The sequence below is a fragment of the Enoplosus armatus genome, chromosome 2 (genome assembly GCF_043641665.1).
Source record: "Enoplosus armatus isolate fEnoArm2 chromosome 2, fEnoArm2.hap1, whole genome shotgun sequence".
In the NCBI taxonomy this organism is placed as follows: Eukaryota; Metazoa; Chordata; class Actinopteri; order Centrarchiformes; family Enoplosidae; genus Enoplosus; species Enoplosus armatus.
In genome coordinates this window covers 22003077-22019688 of record NC_092181.1, presented here as the reverse complement: position 1 = coordinate 22019688, position 16612 = coordinate 22003077, and the positions used below count along the sequence as shown (strand labels likewise).

The following is a 16612-nucleotide window of genomic DNA, read 5'->3' as shown; positions in this document are numbered from 1 at the left end:
TGTTCTGTAGCGAGTGCTCACTCTCAGTCACCGGTGATGTAAGATCAGGTCTACCACATTTAAGCAAATGCCCCACAAAACTACGCTAACGTAGACAAGTCAAAAACACCGAGCAAAATGTCTGACAGACGAACGTGGGCCGTGATCTAAATAAAACAGGATTTTAGAGATGAGAGTTCTTTATGTCAACTCTTTCCCTCAGTTAATGCTAGATTTATATGTCTATAAAAGACACTTAAAATTTCCATTATGTTTCCTTTGAAAAATATTTCCCTGATTTGACAGTTTGCTGTAAAAATGGTCTTTGTTGATGAAGGAAAACACAATGGCGCGCTGAGAGCAGTCTGACAATGACAGGGGCGAGCTCCGATAGGATCTTTAAAAAGGGATCACAGCTGCCTTGTAGCTTGTAATCAGAATGCTGATCTTTTCATTGTCAACTGCCTGCAGCGCTTCAGGATCACATACACTTCTAAAGAGGGAATCCCCCCCTCCCTTTGTTTCCTGGCTGCAATCTGCCCCAATGCTGTTTTTGATGGCTGAAACCTTGGGCTTCCTTACCAAAAAGCCTTAAGAAAAAACCCAATCAGCATTAATACTACCTCAACCAACATACGTTAAATTAAAATGATCCACTCAAGTCGACAGCACTCCATTTTCAAATAAACTTGCTTTTTTTTTTTTTTTTTTTGGGAATTCCCTCGTGATGGCGGGAAATTCCCGTTCTTTTAGGATACACACAAGATTAAAGGCCTATCTATCCGTTCTGTGTTTGTCTGGATAAGTGTCAGGATGAAGTTTCTTTGTTGAGAAGTATATGACCGCTGCATCTTTACATCCTGATGCTTTGAAACCCGTTTTTAACAGGAACTGATCCACCACTGTCACCTGAGTTTTCTCATTAATTCTTTGTTTCTTAGAAAAGTTCCCAGACACTCAGGTGGGGATTTGTGACCTATTTTTTTCCACTCTCAGATCGGTGGGTAGAGAGTTTGAGTGTGTGGAATTTCAGTCACTTATAGACCCTGTTGTAAATGCGTGGGTGTGTGCTGGCGGGGGGAGAATCCCCAGCAGACAGCTCGTGGCCTTTTTAGGGCCTGTATGTATTTCTACCAGTCTGCATGTGGTTGGTTTATAGACAAGTTGCCCTTTGAAGCCAAAATTGGAACCAATCATTCTGTGGGCACATGAATTGGAGCCAGGCTGGTGTCTTATGTAAATGAAATAAATGTGTTGGAAACTAATTCAGCCACAAATATCTTCCCCAGTTAGCTGATGAGTAAGCTAGCATGCTGGTGTCATTTGACAGCTTGGGGGACTTGGGGAGACGTGCCAGCTTTCAAACCTCTTCATTTTGTTTACAGAAGTAGTCCTTCAACACTTAATTTAAGTATTCTATAGTAAAGCTTAATAACCTTAATTCTGGTTTTGGTAGAAAGGTTTAAAATTTATCACCAAGACGGATTTTTCCTCAATTAATCTATACATTTAAAATTTTCATTAAAGAATTGTTCTACATTTTTGGAAATGTGTGTATTCGCTTTCTGGCAGGAAGTAATACAAGAAGATTCATACCACTCTCATGTGTATGGTAAATATGAAGCTACCACTCGCAGCTGGTAAGCTAGCTAAGCAGCTAGCCTGGCTACAAAATGCTCCTATCAGCACTCATTAGTTAATACGTTTTATATTGTTTGTTTAATCTGTACAAAAACCAAAGTGTAAAAAAATGAAATTTTAACATTTTACGGGGGTATTTTCTGGACTATTTCTTGCCAAATATTCATTTTTACACTTGGTAGGAAGATTTTATAACCGTTGGACCCCTGTTTCCAGTCTTTGTGCTAAGCTAAGCTAACCTACTCTAGCTAAGAAAGCGAATAAGCATATTTCCCACAATACTGAACTTTTCCTCTTAAAGAAGGGTTAGAGTGGGCTTGTTTTTATTTTATCTTGAAATATAATATTTAATAAAATTGTGTTTAAAGCGAGCTTTGCCGAACAGCAGCCACATTTACCATAATCCCGTCAGTAAGAGTCATACAGTCAGACAGTTAGTCGCACAGCAATATCTAGCCACAGTTTTCCAACATTAGCAAACATAATCTACTGGTCATACCAGACAGAGTAAGGCTGTTGCAACGAAACCTCTGAGTGTATTGAATTGAGCAAGAGTACGTTTTTATTGTGTATGGATTCAAGTTTTCATTTGTAAGAAGAATGTGTTGTGTCTCCTCTCAAAGGTTTCATAGTTCATAGTCTTGCTTTATGTGAGCTATTATCTGATCAAAAAAAAACAAAACAATGCAGCAAAAGGGGTTGGTTCACTCACACACACACACACACACACACACACACACACACACACACACACACACAAAGAACAGAGTTGTTTGGCTATGTCTTCTCTATGCACTGCAACTGCCTACTTCCTTTTAAACAGGGGATGTCCAGCTTCCTCTGCTTACTACACCAAACCCATGACAACTGATTCACCAAACAGCACTGTTGGCCTGTCTGTGTCAAAGCGATACTTCAGTGACTGACTGCAAAATGTTTTGGTCACTAACTGATCCTCAGGCAGTTGAGGGTTGTTGGATGTAACTTGAGCTACCGTCTTTCGCTGGTCTTCTCAGTGCCCCTGTAGTGTTTGCTTCAGCCACACAACAGCTGGGAATATGGCTGTCACAGCACAGCGTGCCCATTCAGGCAACGCTGGGAAGGGGGTTTCCACCGCACACAAGCACATACACGTGACACAGGATGGACACGCACACACACACAAACACACGCTAAAAAGACATGCACACAGAGTTACATTAAGTAGCTCCAACATTTTCGTGGTTAGGCTATGATCTGTGGTTATAGCCCAAGGCTGCAGACTCTCAAGAAGTAAAATACCCAACGTGATAATGAAACGTATTTGAAGCTATATAAATCACCATAAGATAAAGTGTGGGTAAACAGTCTTTTATTACAAAAATAATGTGCCAGCTCAAGAAAAAAGAAAAGCACCAGATCTCCAAAAATAAGCACTTTGTCAGTTGGGATGCAATCTTTACATACACTGTTTCAAAAAGTGGATCTCAAAAATGTTTCCAGTTGTATTGTATTTAACATTTGATCCCAAAAGTTTACCAGGAAAAAATATTTCATGGCTTTAAATGGAAAAAAGGCAACAAAACATTGCACAAAAATGATTTGCCATTTCCAATTTATGCAAAGAGAATAAATATTAATATAATAGTTATATATTTAAAATCTGTTATTAAGAATATATAATTTACAGAAACAGAAATATGTAAAGTTCGAAAATAAACAACTAATAGCACCACATTGTCGACTAGATGTGTCTAGATCCAAAATAAGAAGCTTATGCATCATGAATCTCTCAATCGTACGATCCTACGATTAGTTTTTCGATAAATGTCAAGAAAGTGCAACAGGTTTGTAATTTGACACATTGAGGTATATGATATTGGATATATTGCATTAACATCCACTTCCCCACCACAATAACATCCTGCACTGCCACAGGAGTACACTAAGAACCTGACACTGGATTACTTATGCAGATTTAGAAAAGCCTGATGAACTCATTTCTCTTGCAACAGCGGAACTTTGGGGTTGTACAGTTTTGCTTCATTATGTACAAACTTCTTAAGTCAGTCGTTTCATTTGTTGTCAAGCCTCTCTGAATTGGAAACTCCACTCAGGTTATTTTCTGCCGTGTAGTGCTGCTCTTCAGTGTTCAGTTACTGTCAGCAAGAGATAACTGTCTTTTCCAAATGAGTGTTGTTCCGGTTATAGTTTGGCACACTCTTCACAATGGTTCAGGTACTCTACAGCGTCCCTGTCATTGAACGTGGCGAGACACTGCGGGCACTGTAGCTCTGACAGGCCTGCGCATTCGTTCCAGGCAGGAATCGGAGTTGTTGCTGCTGCAGCTGCAGGCTGCTGCTGCATCTCAGCAGTGTTCCTCAATAGAGGCTCTGGAGAGTCTTTATGTCGCCTTGAGGAGATCCTGTGTCCTATGTGTACACGACACATGGGGACCACTTCTCTGTTCTCCCTGCTTGCTCCCTGCTGAAGACAGTCATGTACATATACTATTAGGATCGCAAGAGATAGCCAATGTAAACAGGAGTATGCTAACCAAAAAAACTAAGTGAAAGTGTCTCAAGATGCACTCATCCGCCTAATTCAACAGCTGTCGTCTCACCTGTTTGTGTTGCTGCCGCTTTAGCTGATAAACCTGTTCCTTCAGGTCTTGGATCTGGCCCTGTGCTCGCTCTCTGTCGGCACGCTCTGACTTAAAGTCCTCTGTGTAGATGAGGACCTGAGGAAGGAACAGAAAGAACCTTTAGTCTAATTGTTTCCTCACAAATCGGTTTTCAAACACATCAGATGCCACAAGAGCTTTATACAGTCAAATTCTACAAATGCAATCTCAGATTCAACGTAGCAGAATTCAGAGATGTAATTCGACCACGATGTAGCACCGACCTGCTGCTCCAGAGTCTGGATGCGCTCCTGGTCGTGCCTCCGTATCTCGTCCATTTCTCCACCCAGCTGCTCACACTCGCTGATCTTCTCCTCGAGTAAGCCATTGAGCCTGGAAATCTCATGATGAAGCAACCCGGTGCTTACAGAGCCCAGCCCAGGCATCAAGCCCTGCCCAGTAGTCTCCTTCGGCCTCTGGCATAAACCCCTGATATAGTCCTCCCTGCTGGAGTTATACTTCTGCCACTGAGAATTCAGACCTTGTACCTAAAAGCAGCAATTACAACAAAAGGTTAAAACATGTTCCAGATTACACATTAATATTTAAGATATTTTCTTAAAAAATAAAAAACACAACTCAATATCTTGTGTAAATGTTTTTTTTCTAGTGCCTGGTTGATTTCAGGGAAAGTCTCTGAGCATAACTTCTAAACTTCTTCTACTGTAGGTGAAGACTTACATATGCCACTCGCTGCTTTAGCAGTTGATTCTCCTCCTGAAGTTGATGGATTTGGGTGTGAACACCACTTCTGTCAGAGGACTCTGTCAGCTGTAGAAAATGGTGGAAGAGAAGTTAGAAGAGGAAGAAAAAAACAGTGCAAACACTGCATTTAAAAAAAAAAAGGTCCAATGTACAAGGAAATAAAAAGGCACCAGTCACCCTCCACGAGGCCCAAAGTACACAAAAACACATCCAACACAGCACAAGCGTCACACACCTCCTTAGCCTTTTGCTGCTGAGCCACCACCTCCACTTCGTCTCCCCCCTTCTTCTCTTTCTCCAGCCTGGCCAGCAGCTCCTGGCACACCTTCACCGTTGCACCAAGCTGGCTGCGCAGCTGATCGGCCTCCTCTGCCAAGGATGTGCAGAGCACGGCTCTGGTGGCCTCAGACCGTTCCCTCTCCTCCAGGGACGACCGCAGCCTCTGGATCTCCTGGTCCTTCTCGTGGTCCGGCTGACACCTGACACTCTCCAGCTCCAGCTCCTTCTCTTTGAGCTGCACATTCAGCCTCTGGACCTCCTGAGAGGAAGACAAAAAGATGAATTGCATGACCACATAAGTTTGTATTGTGTAATCTTTTAGCACATTTTATATATTAAAAAGATACATATACAATGTATTATTATTATAATTCTTACAACTAATAGTTGTTCTGTGTTTTATTTCAATCCTATGCTTATTTGTATCTCTGAGGACGATCTCTAACACTTTCTGTAAAGAATTAAAAAATACATGGAACATTACAATAGCCTACAGCTCAAATCAAAAAATCAAAAAATGACATATTGTAATATGGATTTGAGGGGAGTATATCCATATAGGACAGACTTTTCTCCATCAGCCAATTTTATTTCATTGTCGACAAGCGCTCAGCTGCATGGAACAACCCATTATAAGCATTTTCAACATATTTTACCTCTGCTTGTCGAGATGCCTTGAACTCCATATCATTCCTCTTCCGTTTCAGTTTGCAGATTTCTTTACACAAGCTCTCCAGCAAAGACTTGGACGGCCCGATGACCACAGACTCGTTATCTCCCACAGTCATGTAGATCCTCTCATATCTCCCCAGCCTCGCTTTTAGATCTGCGATGATATTGTCTTTTACATAAATCTGTTTGTTCAGAAGGTCGATTTCCTGCCTCGTCTCGTGATACATAGAGTTCAGCGTGCTGTAACTCCGCATTTTGTCTTTCAGCATGTCGGTATCCGTGTTTATACTGACGTTATCCATTGCAGGCTTCGAAGATTTGACAGAAGGATCAGTCTTTTAATAATCCAGCATTTGACGCCTCTGCTTCTAGCCCTGTGTCTTTACAAATGCAACGACGAGCTCAGTTGTGTCGGAGCTTTGGCGCATCGGTGTCGAGAATAATATCCCCGAACAGTCTTGGGGGATTTCCTAGGGAACTTCCCCGCGGACTTTTTTGAGCTTCGTCAAACTGAGCCCTGCCTGCTCTCAAAGATTCACCGTCGACCGTCATTGGGAGGTAGAAAAGGGTGTTATAGCTTGTTGGCACAAATGGTAAAGAAAACAGACACAAATCTTAAATACAGACTTGAAAAAGTTCAGCTAGGTACCACCAACGGCTGGAAGTTGTAGTGCTGCCTTCCAGACCGTCGTAAAGTTCGACTCTCGAGCGAGAGGTGCGATTTTTCAACGCAGGCAGTTGCTTTTGATTAGCATTAGCAAACAAAAAGTGTTCCTATAAGAGAGTCGGTTATTATATTTTTGCAAATTGGGCCACATAGCCTCGATGTGACTAAGGGGGGGAAAAAAACGTTCCTATCATGCAGCTCATCTATAAAATTGTTTCATCCCACCCAAAAATTGAACTAGAAACTAGCTTAAAATAGACCCAAATATGAATTCCCCTATAGTATTAGCTCATATTTTGCATGCAATAATAACCAATACTTTTATTCAAAAGCATTAATTTTCCTAACGGTAGTTTACAGGGTTTCCACGTATCCCGTCCCCTAAACGTCACATAAGTGCAACTGGACTGTCAGCAAATTTCCCACATACTACTTTATAGTATTGTTCGTCTTCGCCCAAGAGACATTACGTTTTCCCATGGCGATGAATGCATCATCAGACGCGTCTCTTCATTATGATGTAATTTAATTCTTCTGTTAAACAGCCTGGATGGCGCAATTACGGCCGCACCAGTGAGTGCGTGATTATTGTAGCTGCGCAGACTGATTCATGCAGTATGACCGACCATTGTCTGGCTTTTAATAATCCTGTGGGGCATTTCTGCTTTCGGAAATTTTGGAAATAGACTTATATCTGTTACCGTAAGGAATTACTACATATACATTATTAACATTAGCAGTGCAGTGACTTAGCCTATAATGCTACCATGATAGGCATAAATATATGTATATATAACTATGATATACTGTATAGTGACTTGACGACTATGCTCGTATTTCACAAATGAAAAATACAATACAATAATCTAAGCATCACTTCACCTGTGGAAAGGTGGTAAATTGACAGGCGAATCCACAATCTAATGAATTTTTATATTGTAAATAAAGTCTTGAAATCAATTAAAAGACAATTTCACAGTGGATGATAACTAACATCACTTGTTCTATAGACACCAACAAAATCCATCATTCTGATGTTGCATTAGGCTAAAAGTTTGTTTGTTTGAGGGCAAATTGCTACATAGGAAAAATGCAACAGATGTAATATATACACAGTATAGTGATGGAAGTATTCAGATGCTATACTTAAGTAAAATATCAATGCAACAGTGTAAAAATACTCTGTTACAAGTAACAAGTCATTCACAAAATTAATTTAAAAAGTAAAGAAAAAGCTACTGATTTGTTATAGGTAGTATTTTAATGTTGTAGCTGGTTGATGGGGAGCTAATCTCAGCCACGTAGTGTTTGATAGTTGAATAAGCAATGCTTGAAAGTAGCTTGAAATTGTACTTAAGTACAGTCAAGCATCTAGATGAAGCTGATTTGCAGCTGTTATGTAAACTACATGTGAAACACCCCATTCCCTTCAGGGTTGGACCCCGGACTACAAAACACTGAGCATTATCAGGTCAAAGTGAAACTATTGTCTAGACTGTAGGTGTAGCGTTAAAAACTTTTTGGCATTCATCCAGGAGGCCCCATCAGTTCGACTGGCCGGTGGGGAGTCCCAGGTATTTCTGGGTCAGTCACACCATAATGTCACATGAGGGCTGAGGAGGTGAGTCATTGAGGTTACATGGCAGTCATGTGACAGTTGTCAGAGCTACATGAATCAAGGTGTGAAGGTTGTAAAAACCATGTAGGAAGAAGCGTAGGTGAATTCATTAATCTTTTACCAGTTGCTGTACACTTTCGGTGCAATTCAGAAGAGACCAGTGAGGTTCCTGATTGTGATGTCCCTTCCTCAGGGGATAATTCTGAGTATTGGTAGCCTGAATATTTTAGGCCGTATCCTACAATGTTATTCTGACACTCCTTATTTTTGATTTCACATTAATTCACACCTTGATCATAAATAACAACTCAGCAGCTCATGTGATTGACCCAGAGAGGTGGATATGCCTGGGACTCTCCACCACTGATTAAGCCTTTTGAAGGAGTGGCAAAACATCTCTACATCCATAGTCCAGTGGATAGTTTCTTTTTATACCTGTTCATAAAATACCTGGATGAATGAGGTGCACTTATCTAGACACCTTTTACTGCATTACCTCACGACAACATAAGTTGATGGGTAGACCTGCAAGTAGTGACGCAATTATTTTAATTATTTAGCATTATAAGCCTCAATTAATAACAGTGCTAATATATTACAGGAACAAATATATAAATACAGATCTGAAGTGTTGCAAAAACATTAATGACAAATATTTTAATAATTACACTAAGTATTTGGATACACCAAATGACTCATATGCATCCAATTGTTACTCATGACCATGAATTCCACTAGATGGCGCTGTTTAATAATTTTCCATTTCATAACCGAGACCATTAGGATTATTTTTAAAATTCCTCTTTTATTCATGAGTAAATGTGTTTGCCACACACACACACACACACACACACACACAATGAAATGAGTCATTTTAAAACATGTTGTTGGCAGCTTTTAATCACTGAAAACTTTATACACAAATAAAAGACAGTATTTTATATTTACACAGTAATACTTTCAAAAAATACTTTATACATTGCACACACACGACCACATGATTATTTGCGCTTAACAAGTTACTGCTCATCAAATCAACACTACCAACCAAAACGCAGATATTCATCACTAATACTAAAAAAAACAACTTGTGTCACTCAAACAACAGGATGAAGATGCAAACCAAAAGTTAACATAAAAGTTTAAATGAAATATGAAAGTCTGGAGTAGAAAAATATTTGTTTTTAATCATACTGTGGTAGAAAAGTATTGAGCGGCTCAAGTACAAAAAGATTACCAGGAATATTAATATGTTGAACAGGAAGAGAATATAGCCAGCTATCTCTCATTTTTGCTTGAGAAAACGGTAGAATACAAAAACACAGACATTATTTTGTCTTTGAACATCACACTACGCACACAGGGATCACAGCTTCAGTCAATATGCACCACACAATGTGAATGAACTCACCTTTGTTATTGTTTCTATAGAACTATGACAGAAAAGAGGATGAAAATATTTTATTTAAGAAGACTTAAAACTCCCCTAAAATATCTTTTTCTTTAACTTGAGAACTTTAATCATGGAGTTCTTTCTCAAGCAGTCAAGGGTTGACTTTTGTTATGCAGTTTGTTCCTGTGAATAGTCTAACAACACTAACAACTAGTGATGATTCAGCCTTGTTTAAGGAATGCCCCAAAAAAGAGGTTTCATTTTTAGGCTATGATGCAGATCACAGCAGAAACAGATTCCCAGGGAATACCAGAAAAAAAAGGAAAATGTTACACTCACCCCCATCACAGGATTTAACAGTACGCCACATCTGCCAATGATTTTTTTTAATCTATCATTTTTAATCCTGGATTCAAAGCTCTGCTAGTTTTCGCTCTAACCATGTAATTAGTGACTCCTTTACACCTGGGACACCAGCTGAGTACAATTAACTGCAATTAATGAGATGACAGCTCCCCAGAAAAAGACACGCCACTTTAAAACAGGCCACTAGGGGGTGCCCAGTGCAAAATGAATGGGAGTCAAGGGATAAGCTTCATAAAATCTCACATTACTACAATTCTTTTCTATGTTTGCTCACTTCTGTGTCTGTACCAGATATAAATGTGTACCTTGCTTAGACGACATGGCCAACCTGTGTGATTTAGCCACTTAAAAATGGGCTTTTAAAAATATTGTGGCCTTATTGTTAAATGTATCTTGAGCGTATTGGGACATAGCACCTTTCAGAACATGAACATCCATAAGAATTATAATTGTGGAGTCAAATAAACGTTTGCTATATATTGCCTTTAAAAAAATTATTATTATTATAAAAGATATTGGGCATTTTTAACTATAAACCAATGGAAAACACGAGAGGTCTATGAACCATAATTGCAACTTGTGTGACAACTGGAAAGAGCTCCACTAAACTTTTACTTCAACAGTGACACATGCAGTTTTTTTTCCCTTCCTAGCACTGCAGCTTGCGGATGCTGCGGGAAATCCTCTTAAACTCACGCTGCCCCTTCTGCCAGCGCTTCAGCGAGGTGATGACCAGATGGCCGTCCATCTTCTGGCCCATGACCAGGTAGGCAGCGTTGATGTCGTTCATCTCCTCACAGATGCACTGCAGGCCGTCCTTCAACCACAGCACCGTCTTCCTCAGGTCACGCTCCGTCACGCCGTTCAGCTTGTAAATGGTCTTGCTCTTGGTCTCCGGCACTATCTTGGTGTCGCCATTGATGTAGGAGATCTCCTTAACTTTGATCTTCAGAGCTTGATGCAAGCAGGAGAGAAAATAAGGAATGGAGACTGGCACGTCCTAATGAAAGCCAACTGAGAAACGTATGGCCTATACATTTACAAAGGGTTTAACACTAAAATGCATACAATAGGGGAGATAAAAGTGAGGAGGGAAGTCCTGGTCACAATACACACTCTTTTTTGGGACTTTCTAGTGAATAAAGCACACTTAAGAGTGAAATTTCCCCTCCTGTTGCCTGAAATCTCCTGGAACCTCCTTCCATGACCTCTTAGCTTCACCTTGGGAACTATTGCTCTAATAAAATAGATGGATGGACTTACCAAAGTCATTCTTACACAGGTTGTCAACAATTTCGTTGTCATTTTCATCTGCTTCTTTGCAAGCGTCGCACACTCTGGGCACTAAAACAGAAATTAGACGTGGTAAATGTTACATGATTTGCCATAATTCAACACAAAATGTGGAATATGAAACAATACAAAAAAAGTGGGACACACAGTGGATCCTGGGGCAATAAATGGACAGATGAGTGGATGTATTGTATAGAAAATCATGCTGTACACACATGCATTGTATGACCCAACAAATGCCCCTGCATGATCTACTATTTTTCATGTTCCACTAGGTGAATTTGGCATTTATGCACAAGACTTGGGAATGGTAAATTTGCTGGTAAAATACTGTTTAACGGAACCATACCTTCTTTGGTGACTGGCGCAGAGTTGTCGATGCCTGCAGGTGGAATGCACAGGTCATTGTCGAGTGGGAAACGGTCGCAGTCCAGCATCTTTGGCCAAGGAAAGCCAAACGCGGACATCACGGGCGCGCAGCCGTTCTTGACGCTCTCGCACAGGGACCTGCACGGCTGTATGGGCTCGTCCAAATCGTCCAGACAGACGGGAGCGAAAAGGGAGCAGAGAAACTTCCTCGTGTCGGGGTGACATTGCTTCTGAACCAGAGGGATCCAAGACGAAGCTTGCTGCAGAACTTCATTCATGGTTTCGTGTCCGAGCAGGTTCGGGAGGCGCATCTCTGTGTACTCTATATCGTGGCACAGGAGGAGGTTTGCAGGAATTGGCTTGCAGTTATTCTTTTTGTAGAATAAGTCATGCTGGCCAAAGTTGTACAATCCGTGGATGGCTTCCATGCAGGGTATTGTTATCACCCACAACACTGTCACTGTCGAAATAAAGGCTCTCATTTTGTATACGCGTAAAAACCTGCAAAATATTAACCTTAATCAGGAGTGGTTGAGCATCAGTCAGCGCGGATGGAGCCTCTGTAAGTGGCCAGCTCCTACTGTAACAAGAGGTTTTCTTCCAGGCATGTCTGGGAGGAGTCTGTAGGGTGTGCGTAAAGACTGCTTCTCCTTTCACCACTTGGTTTCCTCATATCAGGTGAACCTTCAGCACAGATTTGTCTCCGCGGTCAAAGAAAAGCCCAAATTCTCACTTGTTGCTCCTCTGGGTCTGACAGGCATTTTTGATTTCTAATTATAGCTCATAGTGTTTTACCACCAGTCGTTTTCTTAACAATTTCCCTCCCTATTTCATCTCCTGCCCTTCATGGAAATAATAACAAAACGTGTCTGACAGGTTTTCCTCATTACGGCCAAACCAACAGAAATATATCCTGTGTGATCCCTTAACTTTGCTGTTTTTAGACCCATGCTGTAAATAGTTTGGAAATGTTGTCAGTAGGGGCATTTAGCTCAGTTCACTGAAGCGTTAATTTTCCATCATTAGGAGTTTAGTGGTGAAATCCTCTGGGCAGGTCTGCAGGTTCATACCACATGGTGAAATATTGTTTGCCCTGGTGTGAGAAGCAGACCTCCACTCAGCACACCCAGGGGTGAAACCAAATCTGCCTCCTCCTGCTCTGCAGCTCTGGCTCCTATCCGCTCTCAGACCCCCTTAAGCTACAGTCTGGTCTGCAGACAAGGAGTATGGTTCTTCTCAGGCTTGACCTTCCTCTTGCTCCCTCGAAAGAAGCTGAAACGAGTGAACACTTAAATCTTGAATGTGATGTTTGTGGAATTTCTAGCTAAAAGGGTCACCCGAATTACAGAAACATATTTTCCCACTTTGCCCTCGTGGTTTCTAGATATTCAGATATTTTTGGTTTTACTTACCCAGATTTAGAGATATGTCACTGAGACTTCTGCTGCCACCCCAGTACAATGGAGGTCAATTGCATTTCATTTGTGGTGCTGAAAGCTCAACAGCAACATGTTTTTTTTCACAAGTAATGAATTGATGAGCATTAATCTATTTAACACTCATCTAGTATCTACATGTCGATTCATGTATTGGCACCATTCAGTCTCTCAGAACACACTCAGCAGCTCTCTCAGTCATTCAAAAAGGTTGAGTCACTTGTTTTAAGTTGGAAAAAGAATTTGAATTGAAAACACAGTTGTAGTTTATTTGCCATGAATCAAAGCCATTAAAGTTTATAGCTCTACGTGTGCCAATTCTTTTTTTAGCAGAACTGAACAAAGAGGATATTTTGGAAATAGTTCCCGCTTCACATGTTTTTCTTTCCGTACGAAAACAAGACAGAACCTAGAAACGATTTGGCGAACCTGGCATCTATAACTAATGTTTTATGAATCAAGTGCTGCAGCCTTGAATTAGGTGTTAAATTGTTTTGCTACTGAAGATACAGTAAGTGTTTTCCAACTCTGGAACAAAGGAAACTCCTGAGGTAAATATCTGGCCCATTAGCTCCTAAATGCTCCACTGTGTTCACCAGCTAGTCGCTAACTTTGTCTGTCTGCCATTTGGGGCTGAGCAGGTAGTTTACAGTGGGTTTTTAGAGATCTTTCACTGAAAACGAGGCCATGTGAGCGGTGAGAATGAAGCAAAACAGTGAAGGTGTAGGCTGGAAAACCAAAACAAAGAGCTGAAAGATGCTAAAAAGCTCTGTAGAGCTGAGGGGAACTTGCGTGAACTGAACTGATTATTCTCTATGGGCTCATCACCATGTGTGACACCTTTAACATTACCTCATTTGATTATAAAAATACTGGTTATAGGTGCTTTAAAGAGCAAAAAATGTCTTCCAAGCCTATCAGGATTAAGCTGTTATTCAGAGCGAAAACAGCCCTGCATGGGACTGCGTTGGTGGGGGTGTGTTGCTTCAGGTACCAGTGAGACATGAAATACGATCCAGGAAGTCGTTTGAGTAACAGAGCCATCAGTTTGAAGGATTATCAGATGCCAAAACGCTGCACAGCAGTTTATAATACTCTGAGGCAGAATTATACAACTCTGAAAAGTTATCACGGCGGCAAATATCTGTCGCAACGACTGCGAGGTAAACAGCAGAAATATGGTGTTCATGTTGCAAAGTAATCTAAAAAGAATGCATGCTTGTATGTATTCGACTGAATGGGTGAGCTAGTTGTAGAGCCAAAGTTGGTCTGAATGTGGCCTAAAAGCACTGGAGCAGGGACATAACTGGTTCTTCAGTCTGTGTCAAAGGTTTAACTTGCTTTTATAGGGCAACACTCCCCCTCTTATCCCCTTTCCTTCAAAGTGTGTTAATTCTATTCAGGTCTCTGTAGAAACACTTATACGGCCATTTAAGGGCTAGAGCCCCCTATTAACCTGCAACTGGACTCCCTTTAGCTGAGCAGTAGGTCAGCTGGCTAAACTGTACCTGTGGTGTGGTAGGTCACATGCTAACCTTTCCTGGGCGACTGAATGTGATCAGCTGTAAACAGACTCATGATGCACTCTTGGGCTGTTATGGAATATACATTGAGGCATCAGATATGTACAAAAACATGATAAAGTAGTCAAAATGATGCTTCAGCTCGTATTTTAAAATGACAAGAAACAAAGACTCTAAATGATGGAAAGGATCCAAAGGGGGATAAATGGACTGCAATTAGGATCAGATCAAACCTTACCAAGCATGAGGCTTTAGTTCTCCGAACACAGATAACATGCAGTCTCTATTAACAATATGGTTTCACAGACAGTTAAGGTCAGAGGCTCGGGATAGAGGTAAGCTGATCCTAGGCCTGTGCTTGAAGTCACCCCAGCGGGTTCTCATTACAACTCTGTGTGAAAATGAGACACAGCTTGTCAGACCTACTGGTCCATCTGTAGCCCACTAACCCATCGTTCTTTCTCTTTCCCCCTCCACTACCATCCACCGTTGTTCTTCCTTTTTTCATAAAGAAGGACTAGACTACTGTCAAAAACAATCACAGAGTGTATGGTGCAGGTTCTAAAGAAAGCCAAACCCCAGTGGAAATGTTCATGAAGACACATCTCTTAATGTGAGGAGCATCAAAGCCACCAGGACTGCTATAATATAAACCAACCCTGTTTTTGACAAGTCCTGTTTCTTAGCAGATTCACAATAGTCCCATTTTTATGCAGTCTACCCAGCTCCACACAGGATCTTGGGATTTAGGCAAAATTACATCTGATAAGAAGAGATTAAGGATAAGTCTGTTGATATTCTATATTCTTCTTATTGTCAGCAAATCCCATGAAAAGACCAAAACCAACAATGAAGTATTGTCTGTCTAGTCAAAGCCTGATATAGCTTATTCCTCTGTGTCATCCATTGTTGTCTGAAAACTAATAAAAACACTTCAATGAAACACAATGTCGCACTGTAGTTCATTTTGAATCAATCCCACATGTACTGTCCTGCAGATGTAAATACTTGCTACTGCACCAAATGTGTATTAATCCGCAGATGAAAATAGTCCCCTAACAAATGCACTAATTGCTGCTGTTTGGGTAATGCTGACTAAAAACTACAGTGCCCAGCTGTTTTAGGAAATTACTGAGCCTCTTTTAAAAATGAAACTCCATTTTTTGTGACCGTTTTTTAAGGATTTATGTCGTGTAGGAACAAACGGGCTCAGGGGAAGGTGGAGAGGCAGACTAACATAATGTTGATTTTGGTCTATTAATGGGATTTGTTGACAACGAGAACAATGTAGAATAATAATAATAATAATAAAAATTTTACAGTATGACTTCATTGGTCTGAAGTCTTTGTAAAGATGGTCTGCAATTTGCCACACTTTTACAAAAAAAGCTGTGTTTATCTGGTGTTTATTTACTGATAAAATAAGGATTATTTAGTATTATTTAGCACTAGTCTTTCAGTCTTCATACTTATCTTCCACAGCCCCTTGACTGCCAGCTGAGAATCAACTATACAGCTCTGAACATTGTCCTGAAGTGCACTAATGAGCTTGTTAGCTTCAATCACTCTTTCTACATTGACATTTGGGAAAGAATTTATCCCATCCAAGAGGAATTAATCTCATTAGAGCTCCAGAGTCATATAGATTGTGCCTGCCTGGCGTAATTGATGTTCCTATTGTACAGGTCTAATTGACTCAGTATGGGGTTTCAGAGCAGCTGTGGGACACGTAGACGACTCTAGCAGACTTTGGGATAACCACATGCGTATTAGAGATGTGTGCACTGTATATAGCAGTGGAGAGGGAACAAGATTATTTGTATTTTCTGTTACTGAAGTTTTGAAATGTAATTAATAAATGCCATTTATGAATCATTTAAAGCAATAATTTTTACATTTTGGGAAATATGCTGGAGAGCTAGATGAGAAGATCGATCCTACTCTCTGACTGTATGATAAGTATAAGGTGACAGCCAGCAGCCGTTAGCTAAGCTTAGCATAAAGACAAA

At 40.6% G+C, this 16612-nt stretch overlaps 2 protein-coding genes across 2 annotated transcripts; both read right to left on the bottom strand.

Annotated features, from left to right (window-relative positions):
- Window positions 1-3336: 3336 nt before the first annotated feature.
- On the bottom strand, window positions 3337-6240 carry tnip2 (TNFAIP3 interacting protein 2). Its single transcript, XM_070925278.1, has 6 exons — window positions 5923-6240; window positions 5223-5525; window positions 4964-5053; window positions 4507-4770; window positions 4223-4339; window positions 3337-4086 (listed from the first exon to the last, which is right to left on the bottom strand). The coding sequence occupies exons 1-6, from the start codon at window positions 6238-6240 to the stop codon at window positions 3805-3807; spliced, it is 1374 nt and encodes a 457-aa protein (XP_070781379.1). The 3' UTR covers window positions 3337-3804.
- A 4391-nt stretch (window positions 6241-10631) lies between these two features.
- sfrp2 (secreted frizzled-related protein 2) lies at window positions 10632-12126 on the bottom strand. The gene is made up of 3 exons (XM_070924102.1): window positions 11625-12126; window positions 11246-11326; window positions 10632-10936 (listed from the first exon to the last, which is right to left on the bottom strand). Exons 1-3 carry the CDS (start codon window positions 12124-12126, stop codon window positions 10632-10634), a joined length of 888 nt encoding a protein of 295 aa, XP_070780203.1.
- Between the last annotated feature and the right edge of the window lie 4486 nt (window positions 12127-16612).